Source organism: Mytilus edulis, chromosome 11 (assembly GCF_963676685.1).
Source record: "Mytilus edulis chromosome 11, xbMytEdul2.2, whole genome shotgun sequence".
Classification (NCBI taxonomy): domain Eukaryota; kingdom Metazoa; phylum Mollusca; class Bivalvia; order Mytilida; family Mytilidae; genus Mytilus; species Mytilus edulis.
Genome location: NC_092354.1, coordinates 42,793,191 through 42,809,534, shown reverse-complemented (window position 1 = coordinate 42,809,534; position 16,344 = coordinate 42,793,191). Strand labels below are relative to the sequence as shown.

At 30.6% G+C, this 16,344-nt stretch overlaps 1 protein-coding gene across 1 annotated transcript; it reads left to right on the top strand.

Annotated features, from left to right (window-relative positions):
- The first annotated feature begins 857 nt into the window (after positions 1-857).
- On the top strand, positions 858-5,584 carry LOC139495624 (low-density lipoprotein receptor-like). The gene is made up of 5 exons (XM_071283910.1): positions 858-936; positions 2,103-2,171; positions 4,101-4,211; positions 4,511-4,645; positions 5,123-5,584. Exons 2-5 carry the CDS (start codon positions 2,126-2,128, stop codon positions 5,296-5,298), a joined length of 468 nt encoding a protein of 155 aa, XP_071140011.1. The 5' UTR covers positions 858-936; positions 2,103-2,125; the 3' UTR covers positions 5,299-5,584.
- The last annotated feature ends 10,760 nt before the right edge of the window (positions 5,585-16,344 follow it).

Sequence of the window (16,344 nt, the reverse complement as noted above, 5' to 3'; positions counted from 1 at the left end):
GTCATTCTGTTCTCTTCAATAACACATCACGCCTAATGTATGCGCTACTAATCCCTACCAAAGGGGTTATAGTGAAAATCACACGTCTTGATTATATACTCAATGAAGTAGAATTATTCACTAGCAAGTGAATTGTTCATCAGCGATGTTTATTTGCCAAACTGTTTGCCACAAACGAATTATGATTTCATTATTTCACTTTCATTCCTAATTGAACAAAACAAATAAAAGTGCTGTTTTGTCCCTCATAGCTAGTGCATCTTTAGTTAATACTGTTAATAGTATGGTTTTATATTCTATTAAAAATTCAAAGATACATGCATCAATTAAAACACTGTCAACAATAGATATGTTCTGTTCTATTTGCATTTATAAACGAACTTGATAATTCAAACTCGATTCTATCGTTATTTATATACTCTAAGATACAGATAGCGCAATCAACATTTTAAAATTCTGTATACAGGCAAAAAGGAGACTCTTCTTTCCACCTGCATCCTAGTCAAAAATATGGCCAAGATTTATGTTATACGAGATGAATTTACATTTCTATTACAGACAAATGTACTTTTGTAGATTCGGTTTTCGATACGTATACAGTTATCGTTCTAGATCTATCTTTTAAATGTATTATGCAGATAGACATCATGAAATATGACAACAAAACATGTTTGTGCAAATAATAAGTGTATTTGAACATCCGTAAACTTTCATTGGCGTTTGTTAAAAAAAGTCAAGGTTTTTGAAAAACGCAAATTTAACAAAAAGAGGAGAAAAGGTACATTCAGCAGTTTCTATTATCATTTAAATTTACTAACTGCGACTTGAAATTGTGTCCAATCAAATTAAACCCTAGCTTTAGCATTTTGCATATATATGGAGCAGCTGTGTTAATAACTCCACGTCCTGACCTGGCTTTCACTGCTGACAACAAATGTAAGTTTTAGATTCAATGTATTATAATTGATAAAATTTCATTTAATCGTCTATGTTGTTATCAGTATTAAATTGTATTAATGTTCGCCGACCTTGTGCTTATCATTTAAGCTAAATAAACTTTAACCTCATCTTTTATTTATCATATATTTGATTTAGTGGTCATAAACATTGACAGTTGCAGATGCGTATAAGCTTGAGATAGTATTAGAATACTAGGAACATTAACGTCACTCGGGATTAGTAATTAAAACCTCACGTGGACTAAGTTAAAATATGTTCACGTGTATATCATGTGATGTTCACGTGCATCTCACGTGCAATCCACATAATTTTTTCATATGACGATTACCGGAATTGTTTCTAAAATAAATTTTAGCGTGAACCACGCGGGCACTGAATTTCAACTAAATTAAGAATTTTCGCGAAAACATCTTTATTTCAAAACCGAGATAAAACCATGAAACTGTAAGAGAAACATCAATAGATATATCGAGAAAATTATTCTCATTTTACCATATATTTCTTTGATTTTGTTTAACACTATTTGTTCTCTAATTCATATACTGTATAACAGTTGAAAGTGAATAATCTTATGCATTGAAATCCTTATAAATACCGAGTTTATATTGCAGCAAATTAATGCACAGTATAACCATGATTACATTCATTTTTTTCCTATTTTCCACTGAGTTTAACCCATTAGGTACATTTGAATCATTCGATTACATGAACAAGTCAGGAATTCTAAATTATTCATTATACATTTAACAAAGATATCATGATTAAAATTATTTACATCAGAATCTCGTTTTGTCAATAAAAGACTCAATTGTCACACTCAAATCTATTCAAAAGATTAAATGAGGGACGGAGTTGAAGACAAAAAAAGACAATTTTGACATATACAGTTCAGGCAATGTAATCCTAGATAGCACATTCTTGGTATTTCGAAAAATGTGAAGACAGTTTTTGCATCCGTTAATATACAGAAGTGACCATATCTATAATAAGTCATGTCAGGACATAAATACTGACAACTGGGCTGGTAAGAAATATACGAATAATGAAAGTCTTAAGCTATTTGTATCAAACCTTACTAGTTGGCCATTAAAAAAATTAAAGTTCATTATACCTAATTTTGATGATATCATTTTTCTTTTTAGTTACCAGTAAAACATATACAATTATGAAGGTAGTACTTGCATTTGGAATTTTTTTGGGAACAGCATTTTGTAAGTATTTTAAAAAACCTCAATGTTAAGTTTGCGTATATAGGTATTCAAGTTAAATTGTTTTAACATCGAATAATTGTATGTGTTCAAAACAATCGTCGAGCATATGTTTACGTATATTTATGAATTGTCAGTAATTATATGTTAAATTCAAGCTAATATGGAAAACTCCATACTAACATTTACGACAAAAGACACGATTTGTCCTTCCCTTTTGTTTATTTTCCCTTTTGAAGACCGTGATGTTCCTTTGGCTCCATCATACGGTATTTTATATATTCATTATTATAGTATAGAACTAATAAGAGTATACTTCTTCTAATATAGTCGACGGTGTTCGATGTAATTTCAAATATAAGTGCAGTGTCAAATACGCTTTAAAGTTGAATATCAGATTGAAAAACTGGTTACCTTCTAACTTATAATATTAAAAATTGTGTATTGCAAATGGGTTATTTTTGTTAAATGTTCTATCGGAAATTTTGAAATGAATAGAACAATTAGAGACCAATGCGGAAATAGACATTAAATTCCGTCACAAAATTGATTAGGTACGCCACTCCCAGATAGTACAGCCTACAAAACAAAGATTCAGACTTTTAACTTTTGAGTTGAACAATACCAAAATAGCATGATTTTTTTTATAAGAATATCAGCAAGGAATAAACGACAATAAACAACTGTGAATAAATATACATCAAATGTTATAACCGGTCATTTTAAGAAAATATTCGTATGAGTTGCGTTTCTGCCTAATAATGTCATCAAACGATGTCATCAAACGATGACGTTTCCACTTGAAGCCAGTGCCAAATATATGTCCGTTGAAATACCTCGCACTGATGACATCCTCATGCAGTTCTAACATTTTAAGCAGCCCTTGTTTAAATTTTGTGAAATTGTCAGAGATGCGAACTTCTCAAGATTTCTATTTCGCAATTTAGAGATTTTTTATTCCAAGCGCATCAATTTTATAAGAATTGCTCTAGGTTTTCCGTGTTTTCCTGGTATCTTGTTTACTGCTACAATTGTGGATGGTTCAATTGTTACATCTAGTTTACTTATCTCATGAAAAAAGCTATGAGGCAAAATGTTCTCCTTTTTTTTTCTTGAAAGTCAAAAAATAATGATATTGGTTTTCCTTTAGTATTGTTCATTCCAGTTTGCATTTTCAATATCTTCTTTTAGTAGATTGTTTTCTTTGTGAAGGTTTGCATTTTTTCTAATATGTTCGCATTGCTAAATTATACACTGTCTATTCTTTCACTTAGCTTATATACATCTGACTTAAAGTTTCGTTCTACAATTGCATTATTAGTTTGAATTTCATGCATCATTTTCTTTAGAAAGTTCTTTTTTCATCTATCTTTTTTTTTAAATTGGACAAGTAAGATTGTAACTGTTTCAGAGACAATAATTTTAACATTTTTTTTTCAATATGCTTTTCACAATGTTTTTATTGACTTTCTTATCTCATTTAAATCGGTTTCGATGCAAGGACAATGGTCGCCATCGCAAGATAGACTTTATGCGGGCGTTTGGTATATTTTGGTTTTACAAGTGTTAATTACCTTAATACAGAGTATTTAACTCTCTCATTTTGCTGCCATTTTGATGTGGACAATACCAAAATTTAAGATGTACGAGATGACTTTACATTTCTTAATGTTAACAATACATGGCTTTTCGATATCAAAAGCTTGTCAAATCATTCCGAAATTCGGAAATCTGTATATCGTAAATATAAATAAACGTCCTGATTTTTGTTTATACGTTCAGGAGTTTCACATTCAATCTTTAATATATTCTCGGTTTCTTGCTCAATGCTACATCATCCATGTTTACGTTCATGTATTTAAAAAAGCAACGCAAAATGTTGTAAAACACAATGTAGACGATTTTATATGCAATAGATATTGCTTTTTTTAGGCTGTTCGGATGATCAGTATACGTGCTTGGACGGAGAATGCATCTCTGCAGATTATCAGTGTGATTCCTGGGTTGATTGCAGTGACGGAGAAGACGATATGGGATGTTCTAGTAATAACAGTTTAACCCTTTTATTTAAAAACTAAAAACAAACATTCTTGCTTACTTGATAATGAAGAATATATGTACAAGATTCCTTACAATTTTTAACATTTATATCATTTCAAAAGCAATCTCTTAAACAATAGATGAGTATTCAGGAAAGAATTTAATCCGAACATGTCACCTTAATATAATCACATGTTAAACCAGGAAGTGTGCCTTGTATTTTTGAATCTTAAATATCTTGCATGAATCATTGTGTTGCAGAAAATGAAAATGAAAACACATTTCATAAATTGTAATTACAGCTTGTGAAAGTGATCAATTTCTTTGCGCTACTGATTCCAAATGTATAAAATGGTCTTGGGTATGCGATGGTGTGGATGACTGTGGTGATGGCTCGGACGAACGGGGATGCCCCAATCTTTGTTGGAATATATATAGTAAGTAAAAGTATTTTTTTAAATGCAAATGATTGTGTTACCTTGATATGCTCATGCACAATATGTGATATGCTCAGAATAATATGTATTTCAAATGAGTTCTTCCAAATCTTGGCCTTCACCTTGAATTAAATAAAAATGTAATATGATTGCCAATCTTTTAATAAAAGATCAAATGACACACACATTTTCAATTGGAGGTCATCGTACAGCAATATGCAGTAAGCAATGCCCATACCGCATAACTAGCTATAAAAGCTCCGCAATTACAAACATAAAGCAATTCAAGAGAGAAAAAACAATTTATGTAAACATTAATGAACAAAGAAAAAATACTTATTCTTTTAAATGATAATACACATATAAAATGAATGTTACATGAGCCAAAAATTATAACAACTCGCCCTCCACATTTCCAAAAGCATCATACACGTTTGATTTCATTAAATTTTCTAACAATATTTTATTTGCAATAAGACACAGACCCACTTGCAAGACGGAGTATAGCAAAAGTGAGTGCTAAAAAGGCTGTATCCAGGGGTCCCGACAAAGGAGGTAAAAATAGAGCTGCTGGTTCGAATCTCTACAAAAAGAAAATTGCTAATAAACTTGAAAAGCTCAGGTTACTCAGAAGAGGAAAAGATGGAAAATAGAACTGAATATGTACTGAAAAAATGCACGAAAAAAATTGGACTCGTCCATGGACTATGATATAATTAAATATGTATAAACTAATCATAAGCAGTAGTTTGTAGTGTTATATATTATCATGTATGTATATTTTGCAAAAACGAAAAGTAACACTAATGTAATTTAAAGTTTTAATAGATTTAATATCTTTAAAAATTTAAACAATAATTGGTCAAAATCTATATCCCTATATCCGTATTTTACACTCTCACTATTCATTCTATTTTACCAAAAAAATACTTCTTGCAATTAGTTTTTCTTTTCGAATATTATTCATTAAAATATTCAAATTTGGAGAGTTATCCAGTGGCTGTGGTACATAGGCTATATCAAGGCTTTTTATCTGATAATATTCAGACTTCTGTACAGGATATATCTTTTTTTGTAGGATACACAATGCTAGAATACTTATATCAACTCTTCAAAATTTTTATAACTTGTGTACGGACCAATGTTATACCACAATAGTCAATAAAGAGAATAATTTCCTAACTACTCATATAAAACATGCAGTATAATATGTGACATGGGCGTAATTTTATTCCACAGTTTTCTGGTAAAACCTGTTAAAAACAAACATTTTTATAAAGAAAATCAAAATATTTCAAGATATTCCTTACATATATATATAATAAAAACGAAGATGTGGTATGATCGCGGCCTTATACAGGTTGTAAACTGCGGTAAGATGAATTTTCGTAATATATATTGTCTGAAGAATTTTAAATAAGCTTTCAAAAGCCCTCTATCTTATTTCCAAAGTCCGTTACTTGTTTACTTTCTGTTAACTTTAATTATTTATATGGTTCTGGCCTTATACCACAATGATTCTTCCCCTTTGCTACAATGCATTTTTTGGTAATAGTAAAATTTAAGTAAAAAGTTGCACTGCTTCAAACATGAAATAAATGAAAAAGCTTAAAGACCATCATTATTGTAAGAAAAGTATCTTGTATGACAATCCGTCAGTGATTTTCCTTTTTATCGCCCTATTAACGTGTCAATGGTAGGATTAAAATCTTGTCTAAATGACTAAGGCTAATTTGAGAAGTGGTCGGAAGGGCCCTGATCCTGAAATTCCGAGATGTGTATTATAACGAAATTCATATCCCGACATCCCGAAATTCGAAAAAAAATATTCCCGGATCACATAAGGATCAATCCCGAATCAATAGCTTAACAACCACCGATCCTGACGTCCCAAAAAAAATCCTGTCTCCCTCTAATCTCTACCCTATTTCAATTTTGGCCAAAGCACTACTTTCACTTTCAACAATAATTGTTTGAAACCCCATTAATGGACATTATAATTTCTAGTCTGTGAGTCCGTTGGTTCGTTCGTCCGTCCGTCTGTCCCGCTTCATGTTAAAGTTTTTGTCGATGTAGTTTTTGATGAAATTGGATCCCAACTTGAAACTGAGTAAATATGTCCCCTATGATATGATCTTTCTAATTTGAATGACAAATTAGAGATTGTATCCTATCTCACGGTTTACTGAACATAGAAAAGGATAGTATCGATGTGGCGTCCGTATACTATAGACACATTCTTGTTTTCACATGAATTACTTATTTCTATTTATATGCAACTGGTATGACCCCTTAGAAAGTTAATATTTCAAAGAAAATAGTAGACAAGATACAGAGAGTGTCAAAATAGTATAGTAGTATAGTCATAGTTCACATGTGGCCATGATAAATGCGAAAAATAATCGACTCTAAGGGGGGAAAAATAGTAGTGGTTCTTGCGAGAAAAAAAAACGTGATATAGAAAACGCTCTGATTGGCCTATTTATTTTTCAGTTTTGTAACTGGGATGACCCATTAAATTGTATATATTTAAAAAAAAAACAACAATAGACAGAATACAGAGAGTCTCTTTATATAATAGTAGTGTTGAGTTTACATGTGGATTAATGCGAAAATTGTTGTCTCTAGGAAGTATAACAGTTGTGGTTCTTGCGATCTAAAAACCATGATATGGAGAACGCTCTGATCGGCTTATTTATTTTTCTTTTAGTTATCTATCATACGATTGGTTGTACTTGTGCATGTTTAAAACCGGATGTCTTATATATGACTATAAATCAGTCTGATGAAGGAAACAATATCCGGACACCTATTCTGTCGTTTTTCTCCCAAAATAACTCAATCTGAATAAATCTAAAAATGGATGACGAATGCGACTATGCGTGTTACCTATAGAACACACAGGCATGATGATTTATTTTTTGGCGGAAGAAAGAGAAGCGACACACACAATGATGTCTTCTCGTTTGATAGTATAGATACCTAATAATAAAGCAAAAAAAAAACAGTAAGACATTTTGACATACCAAACTTGTATGACACTTCTCGTCAAAAAGTAGATAATTGCAAACCAACACAAAAAGCTTGATGCAAAGTTGTACGTTTGGTTCTGGTTTTTTTAGACGATATTGATACACATGTGTCTTTCATATAGTCTTTTGAATGTAAAAATATATATGGAAATAAAGACAAATATAAAACAAATTTTGGCAAAACTTGAAACGTCATAACGGACATATGTATCTGTAAAATGAACAATGTTTACAACAGATAGGCTTACTTCCGTCACTTTGGAATTGCATAATAAAGACAATTTTCCGGAATCCTATACACATGGCTACTGTATGCGACAGTAAAAATAAAATTGAGAATGGAAATGGGGAATGTGTCAAAGAGACAACAACCCTATCATAGAAAAAACAACAGCAGAAGGTTAAAAACAGGTCTTCAATGTAGCTGGAAATTTCTTCACCCGGAGGCCACATGAGGGAGGTCTTACTATACTTTGAATAATAAGATATTCCATATCTTTAAATAGTGAACCTATCTTAATTTCATCTCATCCTTGTTCTGTTCTTAACATAAAAAGTTCAGGTTTAAAACGAATTTCCAAATGAGGCTTAAACAGATTCAAAGATTCAATAATTTCAAAAAGAGAACATACAAGATCTCATTTGTATATGTATTTATTTTTTAAATGAAACTTCAGTTTTTCACGAACACAATAAATTGAAATATCAAATAATAAAATATTGATATTGACATAACCAGGACATATTCATGATATACCGGGTAATAAGGACAATAACAAAAAAACTGATAAGAACAAAAATGATTATTCAGGTCGCTAAAAAACTACAGCAACAAGACATTTTAAGCATTTAAGATGCTTATGAAACAAAACATGTTTATCGGAATTAAACAATTTTGATAAAATAAAAAGAAAAGAGGGATAAAAAATATCAAAAGGACAGTTAAACTCATAAATCGAAAATAAGCTGGCAATGTCATGGTTAAAAATGAAAAAATAACCAGACACACAATAGTACACATTACACAACATAGAACACTAATCAATAAACAATACGAACCCCATCAAAAACCAGGGGTGATCTCAGGAGATAGGAAGCATTTTAAACCAATAATTAAAGAATAATATTCAATATCGTGTCGTTTAAAGAAAACTGTTCAAAATATCACGCTATTTAGATCAATATACATTTACAAAAACTATCATCATCAGAAGAAGAAAAACTATCGTTATAGATATGATATATTTAAGAGGGGTTCATTTTTAACATGCATGTTTCCCCAAAAATTAAACAATGAATTCAGTAATAGTGTAATGGGCGGAGTATCTCTTTCTAATGTTATTGGTAAAAATACTCCTGATATTCACATATACTTAATTACGTAGTTGATTTGACTATATACATCAACTATTTAAAATGAAAATTAAACCTGCCAGATTATTTTTCTGATTCATATTATACTACGTAATACTTATGATACATTAATAAAGATGATGTATAGTTTGTTCAATGTACTACCATACGCTGAAACATAATACATAATGTTAATAAACTGCGGGAATTTCTTTTCAAAGTTGATAAAATTTTACATCAACAAAGATAACCTTAACACCTGAGATACTAAATCATTCGCTTATTTAATAATATTTGAAAATGATTATATTAGTAACATTATTTGAAATAAAAATATTATATATTTCTCATAAGTGATAGTCACAATGCTGTTAAAGTAAATGTCGAAAATAAAACAGTTAAAACAATTTTGTTAACAAAATGTTAATTAAATGCTCAATACTATCAATATTTGACTGAGAAAAAAACAGAAAAATTATTTCGAGTTGAATCTATGTACATACAAAGTTATTCTTTGTTAGACTGGGTTTTTATAAAGCAGTCCACTTTATTGAATATTGCATTATAAAGAGTGAAAAATGACTCCTACAACTACCAATGAACAGCGTATATCATAATTTTGAGAAGAACAACAATCACCAATTCGGAAGTATTATACGACTTATATACACGTTAGTTTAAATGTTCAGAAAGGTTGACTTGTCTGTTCGACGAGCGACAGCTGTTGCATTGTACAAGAGTATTCAATTGTAAGATATATATGCTAATCATTCCAAATATATTATGTATTATTTGTTACTGAGTAGGTGAACAAGTACTTTGAAGAACTATATGAAAAGACAAACAATACAAAACACGAATTCTTTTAATATTATTGACACAACTTCATTAAAGAAACCGTATTTACAATTTGGTATGTGCACTTTTAAGAAAATAATGTTGGGTCGAATCTGATTTTGTGGCTAGCCAAAACTTTATCATCTTGATCAAACATTTCTATTGGATACGTAAAATTCACATAATTCATACTTGTGTTTTATGTACAAACTGTTGATCACTCTTTTCTATACGACTGTGTTTTCAACAAATTAATACATAATCATCAACATTTACGAATGATATCATATAAACATATTCTTGAATCATACAATGGTTAGCATACGAAAATCGAATTTCAGTTGAGTCCTTACATTTGATAGACAATGACAGGTATGGATGTTTGCTTTGATAAAAATATTGGCACATTATCACGAAAGCTATACATTTGCAGTACATAATGAAAACATTTAAACAGAAAAAGTATTTGACACAAACTACAAGAAGACAAAGTATCTAAATTCAAAACTATAAGATGAGAGTTGCGAAATTTAATAAAATATACGCCGTGTTCCAGAGCGGAACGTATACAAGCTTCCCTTATGGCGAATAAATTGTTATTACTGCATTAAACATAATTTTACTACGATTGGCAAACATGAAATAGCGATAATCATAACTTCACTTTCAATCTGTATGTTATATGATGTTATGGAATCGTATACTTGTTAGCATACGAAAATCGAATTTCAGTTGAGTCCTTACATTTGATAGACAATAACAGGTATGGATGTTTGCTTTGGATAAAATATTGGCAAATTATCACGAAAGCTATACATTTGTAGTACATAGTTAAATTTTTTTTAAACAGAAAAATTATTTCATACAAACTACAAGAAGACAAAGTATCTGAATTTAAAACTGTAAGATGATAGTTGATAAGTTTTTAGAAATACATTTTTATGTTGTCCTCTATAATGATGATTAAAGGTTTTTGAACATTTTTTTGTGAATAAAACATAATACAGAGAAACGGATAATAGGACATTTGACAAAGTAGTATATTATAATGATAAGAGGCAAGGTTCATGTTATTTGAAAACTAGATCACCTTGGTCTATGTGAATATTAAACAAAGGACGCAGATGGATTCATGACAAAATTGTGTTTTGGTGATGGTGACGTGTTTGTACATTCTTAATTTACTGAACATTCTTGCTGCTTACAATTATCTCTTTCTATAATTAACTTGGCCCAGTAGTTTCAGAGGAGAATATTTTTGTAAAAGATTACTAAGATTTACGAAAAAATGGTTAAAACTTGACTATAAAGGGCAATAACTCCTAAAGGGGTCAACTGACCATTTCGGCCATGATGACTTATTTATAGATCTTACTTATATAATAACCAAAGGCAGCAAAATGTCTTTAATTAAAATCACTAGTTCAGGGGCAGCAACCCAACAAGGGGTTGTCCAATTCATCTGAAAATTTCAGGGCAGATGTATTTTGACCTGTTAAACAATTTTACTTCATGTCTGATTTGCTTTAAATGCTTAAGTTTTTAAGTTATAAGCCAAAAACTGAATTTTACCCCTATGTTCTATTTTTAGCCGTTGCAGCCATCTTGGTCGGTTTTCCGGGTCACGACACACATTTTGTAAACTAGATACCCAAATGATGATTGTGGCCAAGTTTGGTTTAATTTTGCCATGTAGTATCAGAGGAGAAGTTTTTTGTAAAACATTACTTAGATTTACGAAAAATTGTAAAAAAATTGACTATAAAGGGCAATAACTCCTAAACGGATCAGTTGTTTCAGAGGAGAAGATTTTTCTAAAAGATTAATAAAATTTACGAAAAATGGTCAAAGCTACTAAAAAGGGCAATAACTCCTAAACGGGTCAACTGACCATTTCGGTCATGTTGACTCATCTGTAAATCTTACTTTGCTGAACATTATTGATGTTAATATTTATCTCTATTTATAATAATATTCAAGATAATAACCAAAAACAGCAAAATTTCCTTAAAATTACCAATTAAGGGGCAGCAACCCAACAACGGGTTGTCCGATTCATCTGAAAATGTCAGGGCAGGTAGATCTTGAACTGATGAAAAATTGAACACCATGTCAGATTTGCTCTAAATGCTTTGGTTTTTTAGTTATAAGCCAAAAACTGCATTTTACCCCTATGTTCTATTTTTAGCTGTGGCGGCCATCTTGGTTGGTTGGCCGGGTCACGCCACACATTTTTTAAAGTATAAACCCCAATGATAGTTGTGGCCAAGTTTGGTATGATTTGGCCCAGTTGTTTCAGAGGAGAAGATTTTTGTAAAAAAATTACTAAGATTTACGAAAAATGGTTAAAAATTGACTATAAAGGGCAATAACTCCTAAATGGGTTAACTGACCATTTCAGTTATGTTGACTTATTTGTAAATCTTACTTTGCTGAACATTATTGCTGTTTACACGCTATCTCTATCTATAATAATATTCAAGATAATAACCAAAAACAGCAAAATTTCCTTAAAATTACCAATTCAGGTGCAGCAACCCAACAAAGAGTTGTCCGAATCATCTGAAAATTTCAGGGTAGATAGATCTTTACCTGATGTACAATTGCATTTGCTCAAATTTGCTCTTTATTCTTTGGTTTTTGAGTTATAAGCCAAAAACTGCATTTTACCCCTATGTTCTATTTTAAGCCATGGCGGCCATCTTGGTTGGTTGGGCAGGTCACTGGATACAATTTTTTAACTAAATAACCTAATAATGATTATGGCAATGTTTGGTTAAATTTGGCCCAGCAGTTTCAGAGGAGAAGATTTTTGTAAGTGTTAACGACGACGGGCGACGGACGACGACGGACGCCGGACGCCAAGTGATAAGAAAAGCTCTCTTAGCCGTTCGGGCCAGGTGAGCTAATTACCAAAAACCAAGAGGGAACAGATCTTATTCTGATGGACATTGAAATCTTAAAAAAATTTGCTCTTAATGTCTTTGTTTCAAAGATATAAATAAAATACTGCATTTGACCACTATGTTTTAATTTAAGTCATGCGGCCATTTTGTTTGGTAGGCGGGATCATCGGACACATTTTTTAAACTATAAAATGATAATTGTGGCCAAGTTTGGTTAAATTTGGCCTTGTAGTTTCAGAGAAGATTTTTGTACAAATTACAAAATATGAGGAAAAGTTGTTAAAAATTGACTATAAAGGGCAATAACTCCTTAAGGGGTTGACTGCCAATTTTGGTTATGTTGACTTATTTGTAGGTCATACTTTGCTGAACATAATTGCTGTTTACAGTATATCTCTATCTATAATAATATTCAAGATAATAACCAAAAACTGCAAAATTTCCTTAAAATAACCAATCCAGGGGCAGCAGCCCAACCTAACCCAACAACAGATTATCCGATTTGTCCGAAAATATCAGGGCAGATAGATCCTCGCGGGTATGTTAATGCTGTATTTTAAAAAAAATGAAAAAATGATACTTAAAACTTTTAATAAATATACTTTTTGACTCATTTATTGTTTATAGTGTAATTTGTTATATTTTTTAGTTTTGCTATTATGTTGACAATATAAATTTTCGTTTTCAAAAATAACATTCTTAAATTATCACGTGGTTATCACGTGACACTCAAAATCTATTTATAAACGGGAAAACAGTAAACTCAAAAATGCTAGCGCGTAGACACTCTTGTTTTTCTAAGTATTGTTATCTGTGGATAGCTTATATACCAAAGTATTAGAAAAGTGCTACTCGCCTCCTTATAATAAAAAGAATAATTAAATAAACGGAGATTTTCGACTGAAATGCGCCAAAAATACTATGACCTTCAGATATTACATCATCTAACACTTAAACGGTATAAACAACAGGAACCGAGTAGCAGTTTTCACAAGTTTTTGGGTCCGTCATTGTTTACAAACGCACAAGTGACGTTCAAAGGGAGGTAACTCTGTAATAAGAAATAAAAATTTCACTCATCGGGAAATTGTTGCAGATCTTTATTTAAATGTACTCTTTGTTGCATCTTCACCATAACCAATTTATTTAATAAAAGAAACAAACTATTAAAATGTATATTTTACTCGTAGAATAGATCAGAATGATTATAATTACACATCGGATTTTTATATGAAGCCCCTTTTCTTTCTGTTTTGTATTTTTTGGCAAAAAAATTATGCATTAATTTTTTCTACGGACACTTGATTTATCTACCAATAAAACATGGCCTCCGTGTATTCACACAACAGTGCGGGAAGTGTTGTTAAACACCATTCAATCAATCAGATAGTTCTTTGAATTGCATGTGTTTTCTATTTTGTCAGATGAAGACGTGCCTCTCATGTTTGGGTTTTGCCTCTTGTAACAGTGTAAACTGTCAGAGTGTACAATAAAACTTGATCATTCCTCATAAATCATACAGACCCATACACTGTACATCATTTAATCGTTGGTCACAGTGGCAATTACACCATATATAATAACAGCTTGGAATATATATTCAATGTCCTGCTTATTTTTCTCTCAATAATTTAATTACCACATACTGATAGAAAACATAGTTTAAGAAAAACAGATGTTGATTATAAAAAAAAAATAATCTTATGATGGTCGGTAAGTATAGGACTATTAAATCAATTTATACCAAATATGATAGTCCAAGAGCTAATATTTCAAATCCTGCAACATTTTTATCACACACTCCCTTCACACCAGGCATGTACACATTCAATGAACATTCTGTGTCTTATTCAAGCATACTTAAAACTCAAGAATATGTATTTATTCTATGTATGTATATGTACCATCATCTCTGTAACTTAAATTTGTATTTAGTTTATGAGAATAAAAATTCTAAAACTGCAGAATGTTTTCTTTTACAGCTAATTTCCTGAAGCTTGTAGAGTAAAACTTTGGTTGGCTTGGTTGTTTTGTTTGTATAAACATTTACCAAAGCTTAAAGCACTTAAGGTTGTCATAAATATAGGCAGACTTAAACCTGTAAATATTATAGTTAAATTCAATTGTATGTAATTTAAATTAGTATTGTACAAAATACAAATAAAGCAAGCAAGGTAACCAAAGTCTTGCTCTTCATGCATTAGGAAAACATCTGTAATCTGTGCCTTCTTTTTAAGGTACAGGAAACAGAAATATAGGTATATATATAGGGTGTACCGTTTTTTTAAGAATATTTAATAATAATTTTGCAGGGAAAAGAAAAGATGCTATTTGAATAAAAATAATAATAGATAAAAATTCTCTTGACAACTAATTGACCCCCCCCCCTCAGTCCAGACCCCACTTTATGTATCTGTGGCCTTAATCTGTATAATTTAGAATAGTTCATGAACTTGGACAACTGTTTTAATTATCTATATTTTATTTATATCAATATAATATATTATCTTTTATAATTGCAATGCTAACCATCAATGAGGTGTTTATTTTTAAGGATACACAGCATAAAACTAGCAGACTTCAGTTTAAACCATGTTGAAAAGTTAAAGTTATAATATTTATCATCTTTTTAAGCTTCATGTAATTAGATAATTGAATTAATATTGATAATTGCTATTCAATAAGCATTATAATGTACTTTCTAAAAAGGGGGAGTGAATGTTTTTGTAAGGATTGTATGATCAGTGTCTGACAGAAAATTCTACAGGGCAATATCAAAATTGTTTCATTTAACTTAAGTAAATTAAAATATACATTCACTGATTGATTGATTTGAAATTGTGTATTAAATGCAGCCAACATGACTTCTTTTACTGCATGTTGTATGTTTTTCAATGTGTCACAACTTACCATCATAACCAAATAGCATCTAGATTTTTTTGTTTTTGTTATAAAACATGTTTCACAATCATAGAAATTAGGGAATGGGTGATCCTATTGATGAATCTATTTGCTAATTTGTATGTGAAAACATTTCATCATTCCTAACACTTTTGCTATTGTTTCATATTATTATTAATAAACAATATTAATAATTTTAATTTTTTATTCCATGGATCACACCTATATATACTTTATCCGCCGAATGAAATCACAATTTGTACACAGTGACACATTTATGAAGTAAAAGTTTTGTGAAACATCCTCTCCTCAGTGATCATTATTAGGACACAATATCACACACTATATATAATCCACTTCCTTACAAATTTTTCCTTTGTTGATCATGAATTAACACATTTTCCAGAATCATTGCAGTTAGTTATTCATTTATTTCAAAAAATATCCTTTTGTTGAACCTGCTTTTTCATACAGCTAAATTTTTTTCTCACTTATTTTTAATACTGTCAATAAACTTCTAATTTGTATTCCTTTTAGCACAGTTAAAACAGTCTTGATTCCATTCATTTTGTCACATATATGTATACGTAAAGAGTTGCCTTTTCAGGAAAATTAAATATCTCATGTACAGGAATTATCTGATATGAAAATATTATGGATCCCTGTTTAG

Bases quoted from the DNA above. Each gene is read 5' to 3' on its own strand.
- LOC139495624 (XM_071283910.1), top strand. From the start codon at position 2,126: ATGAAGGTAGTACTTGCATTTGGAATTTTTTTGGGAACAGCATTTT. The intron at 4,212-4,510 runs GTAATAACAGTT...TTGTAATTACAG, and splicing joins AGACGATATGGGATGTTCTA to CTTGTGAAAGTGATCAATTT. The intron at 4,646-5,122 runs GTAAGTAAAAGT...ATTTGCAATAAG, and splicing joins TCTTTGTTGGAATATATATA to ACACAGACCCACTTGCAAGA.